The 15,134-nt window shown below is 40.1% G+C and overlaps 2 protein-coding genes and 1 long non-coding RNA gene across 4 annotated transcripts in view; 2 read left to right on the forward strand and 1 right to left on the reverse strand.

The window, feature by feature from the left end:
* espn (espin) overlaps positions 1–15,134 on the forward strand; it is a 52,630-nt gene that overhangs the window by 33,902 nt on the left and 3,594 nt on the right. For both annotated transcript variants that reach the window (XM_055013099.1, XM_055013100.1), the window contains 3 exons: positions 4,144–4,289; positions 5,883–6,281; positions 15,040–15,118. In XM_055013099.1, the coding sequence (XP_054869074.1) occupies positions 4,144–4,289; positions 5,883–6,281; positions 15,040–15,118 (624 nt within the window). The remainder of the gene's footprint in view (positions 1–4,143; positions 4,290–5,882; positions 6,282–15,039; positions 15,119–15,134) is intronic.
* The window catches only part of LOC118470328 (uncharacterized), a 34,317-nt gene that overhangs the window by 12,763 nt on the left and 6,420 nt on the right, over positions 1–15,134 (reverse strand). The window contains exon 2 of the long non-coding RNA XR_004847371.2: positions 14,140–14,249. This is a non-coding gene — a long non-coding RNA (uncharacterized LOC118470328). The remainder of the gene's footprint in view (positions 1–14,139; positions 14,250–15,134) is intronic.
* On the forward strand, positions 6,288–15,120 carry LOC129349539 (espin-like protein). Its single transcript, XM_055013102.1, has one exon. It carries the CDS (start codon positions 8,344–8,346, stop codon positions 10,411–10,413), a length of 2,070 nt encoding a protein of 689 aa, XP_054869077.1. The 5' UTR covers positions 6,288–8,343; the 3' UTR covers positions 10,414–15,120.

Consider the following 15,134-nt stretch of genomic DNA (forward strand, 5'->3'; position numbering starts at 1 on the left):
AGCTCATTATCTCCAACAAAAGGCTCAATTACAGTAGAGAATGGCTTAAAAGGGCAATATACAGTGCAGTATTTTTTAACTAAACCAGTAATAAACATCCATTAAGCTGTAAACCGTTAATTACTGCATTTAGACACCTATTTACAATCCATACATTTTTATCTTTATGCTTTGTTGTCCTTCTGCTGTCTAACGGCAGGATGGCAGTAAAATACTTAAAGAGCAGTGTGTGTGCTCCCTAACAGCATGATTTGTGCCACGGCATTAATCAGGTAGTAAAGAGACAGTTTGATGGTCGTAAAATTAAACGCGTCCGAGAGCTCAAGATGAATTTACGGCTCAGAAGCTTGTTGAGAGGCAGAAACAAAGCAGGTGGCCGACTGGGGAACCTGGAGATGTTTAGTGGTTCTCCAGTGTTCTTCTATTGATCACCTAAGGAAAGAGGAGTGCACTTTTTATACTGTACAGGACGCATCTTTGTCTCGCACTGTGCCCCGGTAATTATTCTACGGCGTTAATCAGGTAATGAACAGACAGTGTGGCGACCATAAAATTAAATTATTCTGAGAGCTTGAGAAAAATGTAGAGCTCAAATAGTCATTGAGACAATTAAAAGTTCCTTGTTGCTTTCTAATCATTGACAAGAAGCACGGGATCCTATTTTTTTTAATTACAGGTAACCCTGTGAACCACAAAGAGTCTCTGGGTGGTTTTTGCTCCATTTTTACTGCTGTGGGTTCATTTTTCACTGCAATATACTCCTGCACCTTTATGGAAACAGAAAAACCAAGTACAGCATTTTCTAAGTGCTCACAGGTGTTATGGAGACTTGAAAATAAAAATAGTGGCTCCAGTCCTGTAGATATTTCCCTGTTTCTGTTTGTCTTCCATCTGCTCTGTAAATACAGCCTGCAGTTCAGGTGACATTTCCCAGAATTTTAGCATTGTGACCGTTGGTTGCAGCTGAATGGCTTTCCAGTTGTACAGATTTGTTTGTTCTGATTAGTCTAAACCAGGAGAGTCAAACTCATTTTAGTCCAGGTTCCACATTCAGTCCAGTCTGATCTCCAGTGGACCAGTAAAACCACAGCATAATAACCTATAAATAACCACAACTCCTAATTTTTCCTTTGCTTTAGTGCAAACTAGTACATTCTGAAAATGTTCACATTTAAGGAATTATCTTTTTACAAAACATCATGAACAACCTGAAATTTCTCAAGAAAAATAAGTTCAATTTCAGCAACATTATACCTCAGTTTATCATTTACACATTACAACTTCCAGATCAGTTTATCTACAAAGGAACACAATATTTAGTCACAGCTATCTGGAACTGAACCACATAGTATATTACTTTCTGATCCAGATAACTTGTCATGCTCTCGAAATGATTTTAAATTTATAGTTTTACTAATTTACAATCTGCAGTTAATGTCTTTTACACTTTTTTTACACAATTTTTACACTTTGAGGGCCGGATTGGACCCTCTGGTGGACCACTTTTGGCCCGCGGGCCTCATGTTGGACACTCCTGGTCTAAATTTTTCAGCTTAGATTTGGTTCCTTTTCTTCAGGTATCTGCATATCACATATGCTTTGTTCAATGACCTTTCTGTGTTTACACTATCTGGCTCCGATAAACGGTGAAAGTGTGGAATTTTTGAAAAGAAAACACACCTGTCAGACCCACCAGAGGGTTTACAGACACAACAGCTCGCGTGCCCTTAAAGTTCTAACCCGGAGAAGAACGTCTTTTGTGCTGCGTTGTTCTTTATGAGAGGCTATTTGTCAAATGTTCTCTACCTGTCACACCTCCACCCTCCTGCACACTCGCTCTGGCATATCGGCTGAATCCACACCCCTGCCTAAACAGAAAGGAGCTAGCACAGGCACAGCATTAAAACCACAAACACAGAGGAGTTTTAGAACTTCATTTTTGATTGTGGATTATCAGCTTTTCCTGAACTCTACAATGAGGGAAAAAATGGGTGAAGGTAGGCTGTTTAAGTTGCAAAAACTAAAAATTCAGCTACTTGAAGATTATTCAGAGGTTTTTATTGTTAAAAAGGTTTTAGTAGCACTTGCTGGGCATTGCAATGTGGATTTGTTGCAAAAGATAACCTGCTGCATTTTACCCTCCTGTTGTCTTCATTTAAAGGCACCAAAAAATATTGTTTCCTTGTCTGAAAAAAAACCCAAAAATTCAGCAAAAAAATTCCCCAAATTTATGAAAATTTGCAAAACCTTCAGGAATAAAATTCCAATAATTCCTTAAAAGTTTCCCTTAAAAGTTTTATTTACAAAAAAAATCCCCCAAATTTGTCAAGAAAATTCTTGGAAATATTTTCAAAAAATGAGTAAAAATCTTCCAAAAATCCTAAAAATATCTCAAGTGATTCCATATATATCAGTAAAACTTCTATTATTCTCTTAAGAACATTCACATAAAAATTAGCCAAAATCCAGCAAAATTCACTGGATTTTGGTAGATTTTTTGTGAATGTTCGTAAGAAACATTTTTAACATTTCCTTTTTTCCACCAAAAAATGTTCAGAGATTTCCCAAAAGTGTTGAAAATATGGACATCAGAAGATTCACTGTGAAAACATATTTTTTTTCCCCACAGTTTCAAACTTTAAAACGGGTCAGTTTGATCCACAGGACGACACGAGGGTTAAAAACTCGTCACGTTACCGTGTCAGACTTTTTACAGGCTGCAGTTTGAATGTGCACATTGTAAAAGCCTTTAGAAGTGTTAGCCGCTACTCTCTCCCTTTATAATCCAGAAAAAGTGAGGTGCGACTGCATGCATGCATGTCAGGTTTGCTGCAGGGAGGACTGGTCCGGTGGAGAGGACCGACAAGCCGGGGATTGAAGGGTGACTGTGTGCGAGCGCGCCACCGCATGTGCGTGTTAATTCCTGGCCGGCTTGCCAATGGCTCGCTGTCACTTCCAGTTACTGGTGATTCCTTTAGATTTCCCCCAACTGTGATGATGGGTCTTTAATAGAAAGCTGTTCTCTCCTCCCAGAGAGAGAGAGAGACAGCGACGGGGCAGAGCGAGGCAGAGCGAGGAGGGGAGGCAGGCTGGCGAGGCTTTGTGTCCAGCTAGATCGCTGTAGGCGCCTCAACAGGGAACACTTTTTACGGCAGGACTTTTTTTTCTTTCCATTCAGCAAGTAGAGAATGAGTAAACAATGAGGCACTGAGGATATTAATTGCACCGGAGGTTTACGTTCACTAAAACAGGTGAGGTAGCTGCTAACTTTTTGTCTGTTTGGGCCAAAAGAAATGCTATAAAATATGTGTGGCTGCTGTAATAGTTGATGCATTTACATCTTAGAGTTTTGTGGCATAAATGATGGTTAAATAGTGTCTGTAGATGTATTATTGTTGCAGTTCTTTAAAAAAAAAAGATGTGTAATAATTAGATTTATTTCTAACTTGTGTATAAATCAGCAAGTGCCTCTTTCACCTGCTGATTGATATTTCTTACTTCTTACATTTTGTCTGTCCTGTAAAGTGATAATAAAGTTCTTTTTTTTAATAGCATTAACAAATCGAGTCCATAGATGTTGCATTGTTCCCTTTGAGCAGATTAGGGTCAATGGAAACTGAATGTATGCATTTGTTTGCTCAACCTACTTACTGCAAAAGCTAAAAGTTCAGCGCTGGCTTAGCTGTGTTTATTATGGTCAGGTGACATACTGAGAGAGGATGTGTGCCTCTTCTCTTCGGGTTCGCTGTAGTGGAATAATTTTTTAATTTGCTCCTCCCCAACCTAATCCCAGTTTGCTCCAGCTGTTGACTGATGCAACACTTGCCTGAGCGAATGAGAGACGTATCTTAAACGAAACCCCGAGAGGTGCAAACCGGAGTAAACAAATCTAAACCGAAATATATGTAAGCTCATGCGTGAGAGGCAGAGGTTCGGTAAACCATAACGACCTCCCGGCATTGTCCAACATGCTCCAGGTCAGCATTGTTCCCCGGCTGATTGGATCAAATATTTAACAGTGAAATGCCACCCAACCCCTCGTCTCTTCTCCAGCATATCTCTCTCACTCTCTCTGTTCTCTATCTGCCTCTGTTCAATCTTTCTACCTGGTTTCACTTGTCTGCTCGACCCTTTTGTCTGCAGGCACAAAATCTTTCAACATGATGTCCCCCACTGGCGACAACTCGGAGCTGCTGGCAGAGATCAAAGCAGGGAAGAGCCTCAAGCCCACGCCTCACAGTAAAGGCTACACCACCGTGTTTTCCAACAGCGGACCCACAGGCAACAATGTAGGTCCACCGCTGCTCTGCACCGCTCATTTATGGAACAGTCGTTAACAAATCCACTGCTCAAATCACTGACATACATTACAATTTATAGAGAACACAATGAGTAAGAACTGACAGTGGAAACTAAAACTTTTTACCCCACTGAGGGGGGGATTTACAATCACTTCCAACTGGACAGATCACTATCCCAGAAGTTAAGTTGAATTGGTGTTATACTGTGATGATTAAGTGTTCCCTTCATTTTTTTGAGCTGTGTACAAAACTGCTAATTCTTTCTATTCAGCTTTTGCTTTTACTTGTGCATTTCATCAATATTTAAATAAAATAGCGGTAGGAATGTCTGATAATATCAGCACATTGATATTGGCATAAAAATGGAATATCGGTCAATATGGTTGTCGGTTTTTTTGCCTTTCGTGAAAACTGATGAAATAATGCCTGGATTTTGTCAGCATTTACCGGCTCATAGAGGGACGGAGAGTGTGAACTGTTGCTTGAAACAATTTTAAAAATATATATAGACATATATATGGCATAAATATGGCATTTTTCCATAACTTAAGTTGAAGTAGTTTCCTTATTTTGCTCAAAGAGTGTTTACATCTGAAAGCCTTGTTGTATCTGAGAATTCATCCAATGGAGCATCACAATAAAATGAGGCATGATGTGTTAATTCCACCACAGGAGATATGAGATGTTACCTAAAATTAGTTAAATAGCCCACAGATATCGGCATCGGTTGATACTGGAATCAGAAAATTGAAAGTTGGACAATATCGGCGTATCGGTTATTGGCAAAAGAGTCAATATGAGACATCCCTAAATACCTGCAAATGCAAACACATGGTATAAATTCATCCAGAAAAGAAGGAAAATTCTACCAAACCATCAAATGGAGGAATTAGATAGCCAACAATATGTCTGTGATGCCTCTACTAATGATTTTTGGCCCTCAGAAATGTTTCTTTCCTGCATTAGTGCCATCAGAATTTAATTCGATGCAGACAAGATGAAGTGATTCACTCGTGACTTTAGTATTTTAGAAACTGCAAGGTCTACATTAGACATGTGGTTCTGTGCAAAAACTGCATCAATATGAAATCCTGACTGCAAATTTTACAATGTGGCACATAAATGAATGGTATAAATGATTTCAGAAAAGAGACAGAAAATAAGAAAATTCTACCAAACCATCAAATGGAGGAATTAGATAACCAACAATATGTCTGTGACGCCTCTCCTAATAATAGTTAGCTGACTAATGTTTCAAAGTTCTATTGTGTCAAAGTAATCTGAATTTAATTTGATGCAAACAAGACAACGGGATTCACTCATGATTTTTAAATTTTAGAAACTGCACATGAGACATAATTAGACAATTCTGTGCAAAAACTGCATTAAAATGAAATCCTGACTGCAACTCCTACACTGTGATGATGAAAACTGCTGAGGAATATGTTGACAAGTGGTGAAATAAAAGTTTCATGATGGGAAAAAAAAAGAAGAAAGAAACTGCAAAGTCTAAAAACATAACTCCAAAACTCTATCAGTTTTGTAACTCCCTGTGTTTCCTGTGTCTTCGTTTCCAACCAGGGAAACTCCACATCTCCAGAGCCTCCCCTGTCCAGCCCACCAGCCAAACCTCCATCCCCTCCGCCATCCAACACGTCCATCACCTCCCCGCCCATCACCTCCCCGCCCATCACCCCGAGTCCCAGCCCCAGTCCCACCGGCTCTGGCTCCGGATCTGCCAGGACCATGTCGACCTCTGCGAGCTATGAGCAGCTGCCGTCCAACTCTGTGATCAACGGGAACAGCAGCAGCGGAGGATCGGCGAAAGCGGAGTCGGGGAGGAAGACGAGCCTGGCAGATGTGGAGGCGCTGGTGCCCACTCATGACGAGCAGGGAAAGGCCATCCCTGAGTGGAAGAGGCAGGTGATGGTGAGGAAGCTGCAGGTGAAGATGCAGGAGGAGGAAGAGCACAAGCGCAAGGTAGGCGTGATGCTGTCAGACTTTAGGAGACCGACACGTTTTGCTGTGTTGTAGCTATCCCACTTGTGGTCCTGTAAACTCTGTAAATTTAGATATATTTAAATGGCTTATATGGCTTTTTAAGTTCTAAATGATTAACCGCACAAAGGGGACAGCTGCTGCTTGGATTTGCGTGTGGATTTTTGTGATTTCAAAACAATCAGGTGGTGTAAATTAATCTTTAGTTTCATGTACTTTTGCATGCATTACTTTAGTTTTTTCTGTCTGACTTTTCTAACAGTTGGTTGATGGTGAAACATCCAGGTCAGGACTTCAGATTCAGAATTTAATGTAGCATCTATGCTTGATAGCTGAAGCACAGCGTGTTGCGCTTTTCCTGTTTAGCTGCTGTTAGACTTATCTTCAGAATAAATGGGTTCCAGTAAGGATTTAGTGTTTTGCAAACTTGCTGAGTCTCTAAATTTTTTTTATTTTTTTTATTTTTTTTGGCTTTGGACTCAACTCTACCTCTCTGTTTCTCTCCTGATGAACAGTCACTGGAGTGTGTCTTCATATTATGTATAGTTACACGAGGTGTTGATTAGTAATTCATACTGGAGCAATCTCAACACTTGTTAGTCCTGTGTAACATAAGAGGGACTCTAGCGAAATGTGATTTGATTAATTAAATTTGACTGATTCATAATTTATTGCTACCAAGGGCTGCAATCTTATACTCTTAAATGATCCAGCAGGAAGGAATTTATCTTTGATGTCCTTTAATGATGCTAGTGTGCATGCATTATTTGTTAAGATGCAGTGGCATCATTAAAACATCTGAAATGAGTTAACTAAGCTGGACATAAATATTTTAGGAATATTATCTCCCCTGTAAATAACACATAAAAAGCTAACTTACTACTAATTGCATGACGTGGTATTGGACCTAGCTAGCTCTAAATCTAGACATCCATGTGCTCACTACTTTCAAAATGTGTCTGTAGGTGTTTCTATGCATGTTTCTTTTATCCGATTTATAGTTAAACCTTTTGGAGTGCACTGATCTGTATACTTGGCTACAACGACCATCACAGCGTAAACACACTTGACTAATGGATTCACAGTGTGGGCTGATGTTTGTTGATGGAGTTTCAAGTTCTTACATGCTGATTCAGTGGTGTGATGCTGGGCCCATTCACACTACAGGTCGACCAGTAATAATAATAATAAGAAAAACACTAAAAAAAAAGCATAATAATCCAACTACATTTGTATGGCACTTCACTGTTAAAGCTGCAAAATAGCCTGTGTTGCTCTGACCTATTTGAGTCTCAAACCCGTTGCATCGCTAACCAGACCCAGTATGGTTTCCTATCACTGTTGGGTGGGAACTTTAAGTGTATCTGTTGCACTGGTGCTACGGCCCAAAAGTGATTTAACACTCTTACAGCGTGCTGCGGTGTTACATCATAGTTGGGCTACAGACAAAACGGGCATCATGATGGGGAAAAAAAAAATCAACTATTGGATGGAAGTAAAAGCAGAATTTTCAGCGTTTGTGTAAATGAATAGAAACGCAAAATACTGACTCATAAAATAATGGGATTGACTTTAAAGAGGGATTAAGTAAATACTTAAGTAAAAGATCTGCAGTTTCGAGTGCTTAAAATACAAACAAAAACACACTTTAACACATTGATCAATATTCTGTTTATACTAATCTTGGTGTATTCAATGTATAATTGTAATTCAGCATAAAATTTCAATTAAGCCACTAAGGACAAAGGATTCTCTGTTCTGTTGGACACAAATTTGCAGTAGAAAGTTTTGTGCTTGTAATGAGGCAGTGCCATTGCACCACTAAATCCATGTAAATCCTGTGTGTTTGGATGGATTTGCACTGAAGCGTGTGTTCATACCAGGAACTTCAAGCTGAAGGAAACCTTCCCTCCTTCCCTTTTTTTCTTGTCCTGTTGGTCTCCTTTGACCTCTGCTTTAGTTTGCATCAAGTGGGCACTACCAGCCTCAGGAATGGCACTACTCCCACATCCACAATGCCATTTTGGGTCCATTTGGAGAACTGATGACCGAGGCCGATCTAGACCGAATTGAGAAGCAAATTGAGAACCTTCAGGTCATGCATAAGGTTTCAGAAGTCGAGAAGGAACTGGAAGAACTGGAGCGACAGCTTCACCAGCTGCTACCAGTTTCTGCTGCTCTCAATCAAGGCCACTTCTCAGTGAATCCAAAGCAGGTACATGGACAAGCTGAAGATCTTCCAGCCTGGTGCAGCAAGATTTCCACCCTGCTCAAGAGTATGGCCATTCTTCTTGCCACCCTTGGAGGCAAAGAGATAGACATTTTAGATCTCATATGCCCTGGATATTCTCAAGAGGAGACCAGGAATGTGAGCGCTGGTCAGTCTCAGCCAGCAGGATCAGCTGGCACTGGAATTATTGGACGCTCTCAGTCTTTCTCAACAAGAGAGGATGTGGAGAAGGAGATAAAGCAGTGTGGAGTTTCAGTGAAGAACCTGAAGGCCAACTATGAAATTCAGAATCAGTCGCAGTCTGCAGATAACAAAGCAAATAAGGTTTACAAACGCAAGAGGTCACTTCCTGTCGTAAGTGAGTCTAGTTATCATCCAGAGACAACTCATGGGGTTAATGCTCCATCTGCTGCACGTCTGGACTCCCATAAAAATGGGGATCTACCTTCGGTACCAGAATCAGTTGTACCACTTGTTGAAGAACCACTTATCGTTGCATCTCATGCCCCTCAGACATATGCACCCTCTGAGGTACTGGTTCCAACTAACATGGAAGAGTTCAACCAGGTTCTTTCTGCAGATCCCATTTTAAATAACGACCAACTAACAAGAAGCTTGGAGGTGCAGACGGATCTAAGCTACGTCCAGGAATGCATTGAAATGAGGAAAGAGAGAATTGTCTTCCTGTTCCTCGAACACTGGCGGAAGTATACTATCTCTGAATCTTATCGGACTAAATATAGAAGAGGAAATCATTTAGACGTGGGCTGGGAGGACTACAGCCAGTTTAGTGCACAAATTGGTGGGGAAATGCAGAGCGAAGATGACAAACTTCTACTATTCATGAAGTCAAAGCAGGTGGTAGGAAATCTGATTGGCCACTGGAGGACAATCATGAGTCAAGTGCCCACACGGCAGATCCGCCGGCTGAGTCGAGCCCAGATGATCTACTGGCCAGAGCACTTTTTACCACATATTAACGGTTCACCTGTGAACTATGAAAGCCTGACTCTTGACCTGTTCATGCTCGGCTACTTCCAGTTGCTAGAAATGAACATGTCGCGTAGTGAAAGGAAATTCCGCCACCTCTTGTGCTACGAGATGTTTGACCGTCTCGGTAGCCACAAATGGGAGGTCATCAGGCAGTTTCACAAGGAGGTCATGGAGGAAATTGAGAGAGGGAAGCGAGACTGGGCCGATGGTTTTGAGGACATAAAACTCAAGTATTTTGGAGACTCAGATAATGGGGGAGGTGTGATGACCGCTTCTCTACATTCTATGTCTCCAGATATGCCCATTATGCCAATGCAGGAACCACTCCCTCCACCACCTTCTCATCCTCCACCTCCTCCGCCACCAAGCCATCCTGCACCCCCACCTCCAAATGCACAGTCAAGTCCACCTGCACCATCACCACAGTCTTCCCAACCCGCCTCACAACCAGAACTTTCTCCATCATCATCACCTGCTGCAGCCCAGAATGGTGTATCAGACAATGGCCAGATTGTGGAGCAGAAGACCCAGAAGGATCGACTGGAGGCTCAGGGAAACAAAAAACCCAATGAGCAGATGGCATCAAATGAGTCTGTGGTGTCGAATGGTAAAATATCAGAGACTGAAAATGTACAACACAGTGAAGCTGAGACACAACAGAACACTACAGGAAACTCAGGGCTAAACCCAGTGAAAGAAGTCCCTCCAGTTACTGTCAAAATCATAGAGGAACCTCCCGTTGATAAACCTCCACCTAAAGATGAACCTAATGAAGACTCAATAAAAGTGATCTATGAGCTAAAGGAGTTCAGCAACGAGGAAATCATCAGATACATTGACCGAAGCTTTGCATTTTGGAAAGCAAAGGAAGCAGAGCTTTTTGATATCTGAGAACTATGTGGGCTATGGGTGAACCAAAAAGACCAAAAGTGCAGCCACAGAGGAAAAGCATGAAGGGCAGGGTTTGAGAAACTAACCTGCACACTGGAACGCATAGAGAGGGGAAACTAATCTGGTGTGTTAGCATTTAGGCCATGTCACATAAGAGACTTAACTGCAGCAAAGCAAAGAGCATCTACTTAGCTGTACTGTAACGCTTAAGTGGATGAAAAGAAAGCTTTTGCTATTCATAAATTTGTTAGAACCGTTTGATTTTGAACTGTGGTGAAGCAAGAGGTTTTTGAATGAAGTATGACTGATTGCCATGATGCACTGCCTTCAGGAAAACAAGTTTTTAAAGGAAAAGATTTGCCATAAAAGTCTCGTTTGTTTGTTTAGATCATCTTTGTAATGGGCAAATTTGGTTAAAAAAAAAAAAACTTTCACAATTGGTTTATATTGAATACTTCAGATTGCATTTTATGTCGAGACAGTTTCAGTGACTCTCTTTTATGCCACTTTCAGACAGCAGACTCACGTGGTTGCAGGTCAACAACTTTGATGAAACACCTCTCAGTAGCCACGCAAATCCATATAAATGTCAAACAAAATTGAAGTCAACTTTTGACATGTTGCAAACAGCAGAAAACATTAGGCTAGTTTCCATTAAGTTGGTGAAGTGAATGCCTTAGGCCACATTAAACATGGCTGGAGTAAACAGAGAAAGAAACAAAGACGTCATGCTGCAAAAACAAAATAAGTTGTTTGAGAATCACCAAAAAACCTCAAAGACGAAACAAACAAAACCAAAAGTGTTGGCTATCTACGACAGAAAAATGGAAAGAAAATCTTCAGAAACTGTTTTCAACTGGTCAACTTGTAATTCTTCTTTTGCCTCAGCTGCTATGGGCCATGTCTGATGCTGTCCAGAGTCTCAAAAAGCAGAAACAGCTGATCAAAGTTCACTGTATCAAAATACATTCAGAAAAAGTGTATTCCAGGTCTCATTGTGTGCATTGCAAAAACCACCTCAAGCAAGCATTTTTGAATTTTACAGTTTCCTTTAACCTTTTGCAAAGCATACATTTAAAATGCACATAAAAATATGTTATGGAAACATGGCTACTATAAACTGACTCTAGTCTCCTGTGAAGCTCCATAAATTGTAACTGACTCTGAATTATATCTAATATTCACGACCCCTCTCTCTCCCTTGCATGCACCATTTCTCTCCTCCTCTCCCTTCTCCTATTTGTTCAGCCAGTCGGTTTAAACGACATTTAAATGTCAGCCTGGCTGACCTTCCCAGTTGATCACAACAGCGAGTGACCAAAGCTGTGAGCTGTATGGCTATTGGATGAAGGAGGCTCCACTAACACAGGTTGATTGATACATACATACTGTAGCGTCTGAAACTGGTATCAGAGAGGCTTCACAGTTAAACTCCAAAGACTACATGGTTCGATATTTGCTAGAAATAACAGAGAGAATACCAGTCTCAGTTCCCTGTGAAAGGGAAAATGGTATCATATATAATGGTATCAATCATTTCTATTTGTTCTTTGGAGTTAAAGGCAAAGACATTTCAGTGACTTTGTGGAGTTTAAGGCTACTTAGTGGTTCACAACTGGTCCTTCTTTATCAGTCTGTGAGCGCATGGTTTTGTGCCTTTCAGTTTAGCTCACAAAGTTTATCAAGGATGGCTAATGCAATTCAGCAGTTGGATATTGCAAATTAAAGCGGCTATAACATAATGAAACAGCAAATGAAGAGTTTATAATTGCTCCATTGATGTTTATTCCATAGTTTTGTTACTGTATTTTGAGTGTATTTGGTCAGTTTCCATAAGTGAATTTGTGTTTCTTTATTATTTAATTTCTACATTGCTGTTATAAATAAAGATTGTTGACATGTTTGTGATCATAGGATTTCATTCCAACACAGTTATTCTATTGATAAACATTTAAACTATCTGTGCAGCAATAGAGCCAAAATATATATATTTTATAAGACATAGCTTGCACCTTTTTCAAAACTCAAATGACCACACTGATGCACGCAACAATGAAAGAGCCTTAGTCAAACACAGAGCTCTGGAAGAACCGCTATTCTCATAGCGTCTATTCCGTGACATCAAGATTACCTTCAAATAACCCTCTTAACACCACCCACTGTCATGCTATCTGTGGCTTACAGGAGCCATAAGGAGGTTACAGTGAATCTTCATCAACTCACAGCTCAAAAGGGAGGGCGGTCAGCTGGTAAACCTGAAGCTATATTTATACATTTGTGGTTAACTACGGTATTTGTGTCAGATTTGGAGAATGTAAGCAGCAAAGTAAATGACGTCAGTACTGCCATTGTCAGACAGCACAGTGAAAATAATGTGCAAAAAGGTTATTTGTTCCAGCTTATGACAGATATTTGCATTTACTGGGTCAAAAGTCAGCTACAAATCCAAGCAAATGAGGAATATGACACATTTTAAAAAGGCTGAAAGTGATTAATTGATACCATAATGACTGGTTTTAACAGATTGTCTCTTAAACATATAAAAGTTTATGTATTACACGTCTCACTGGTAATTTTACTGGTGTACAAAACTACTGGTTAGAGTGGATTCCACTAATGGTTTGTTTAGGCTTGAAACAGACCTCAATCAGGTCTATAATGGCATCTTAAAGACTTAACCAGACAGACTGTCAAATTTGAACCATAGAGACTCGCCAGCACAGAGTACACATAGCGTGTAATTGTCAACAAGCTTTTCCTCTAACATGTTTAGACGCACTAACGTTTCACAAATAATTGCTGCTACCAATGTGCAAACCAGAGCATGAGGAGAGCTTTCAATATTGTATCATAACAAGCTATAGAATATATTACAATAGAATAAATATCCAGTATATGCCCACAGGTCCTGACCAGGGATGTCTGCTATTGCCTTTTTGTCCGAATATTTATTTAGAGATCTCAAAATTCGGATTCCAGATATTTGTCTCTTGAATGTGTAATCCTCCACTGGGAACAACTATTCTATCAAGATTACCTTCAAATAACCAAATTAACTCTATGAGTCAATGTGAATTCGGCTCTATGACCCCACTCTCAATCTGTCCATTATCATTTTTGAATAGATAGTGCATACTGGGTTGTTCAGTGACATCCATTCAGCTGGAGAGATCTCATGTGTTGGAAAAACAACAAATCTTTCCTCATGGATGGATGGATTGGTTGGGATGGGTTGGGATGGGTTGGGTTGGGTTGGACATTTGTGACATGGCATTATTAGTAAGATATTGTACTACTCTAAAAACTTTTTTGATTGACTTTCTTTGATCATTTCCTGTGACATTCAATCACTCTCATAAAGGCTTAATTCAAAACTAGATCTGATCTACAGGAAGTCATAAATCTTTACTTTCTAGCTCCATTTGCAGATGTATTTATGTACTTGTGGTGATAAGAACCTACTGCTTCAACTGGTATTTAGGAAATGTGACCTATAAAAAAGAGCTTTTCCCAAAATATGAACATCTGTGAAAACACCAGTGCATCACAGATGCCCTAACTTTGATTAAACAGTCTTATTCTAGTCTCAACACAATCTACACTCTTGTCCCTGTAAATTGATCATAATTTCAGCAAATCTATCAGCTGATTATTGCGTCTTTTTTTTCTTGATGTGAAATTCCCAGGGGAATCATAAAAGATTAACAACTACGCAGATAATCTTACCTGGATTCAGGCTTGTTCAGGGCAAGTGAAATCCTCCAGTAAAAGGGATGCAAAAGGTAATGTATCTGGACATGGCTGTCCTCTTTCTCTGCTCCACCTCCAGTTACAGCCTGAAAGAGAAAAAAAAGCTCCGGTTACAGCCGTGCACACTCAGAGAACATCCTGTAGAACCTCGTCTGGTCCTTTGAAAAGCCTTTATTTTATTGTAGACAAAACAGGAGATGAGTACATATTGGGAGATGTTTGCTTGTGTGAGTTTATACACCAGTCTGCACAATGTACCGTGTATAATGTTTCCGATCTTCAGCCTTCCATGAAGCACGTTTGTATAAAAATGAACAGAAGAGAATACGTATGATGAAAGAGTCTTTTTGTCCATGCAGGTGGTTGCATGACTTTTTCAGCATGTAGGGATGATTTTTGTGACAATACAGTCATTGATTTGTTTTTCAAAGGTCTTGACACAACTAATATCACAAAGAAAGCAGGATTATTGAATTATCTTGATGACTTTTCAGTGTAAAACCCTGAAAATACCAAAAGAAAAGACAAAATGCAACAACCTGCTGTAAGTATTTCAAAACTAAAGTCTTTGGTTAATGATTTTTTTACACATCAGATGCAGTTTATAGAAACTGAAGACATACATTTCTTGATTGCTTGAATATTCTCCATAAAAACGCGCCTTCGAGATTGATTTTGATTTAGCATAGTACCTGAAAGAAGAACCTTTGCCAGTTTTTAATGCTTTGCAGCTTGCAAATATAAAGAATCTTAACATTTATCAGAGAGTGAATTCAAGCAGGGCAGGTCATCAGGTCTATTTGTACAGTTAAAACTCTTTTACTGACAGACTGGGCTCCTATCTTTGTTCCCCCGGACCTTTTTGTGCCCTGACAGGCTGAGGAGGAGGCAGCTCGCCTGGCATCGATGCCGGCCTGGAGGAGAGACATGATGAAGAAGAAAATGGATGAAGAGAGGTGAGTAGCGATGCG

Source organism: Amphiprion ocellaris, chromosome 8 (genome assembly GCF_022539595.1).
Source record: "Amphiprion ocellaris isolate individual 3 ecotype Okinawa chromosome 8, ASM2253959v1, whole genome shotgun sequence".
Classification (NCBI taxonomy): Eukaryota; Metazoa; Chordata; class Actinopteri; family Pomacentridae; genus Amphiprion; species Amphiprion ocellaris.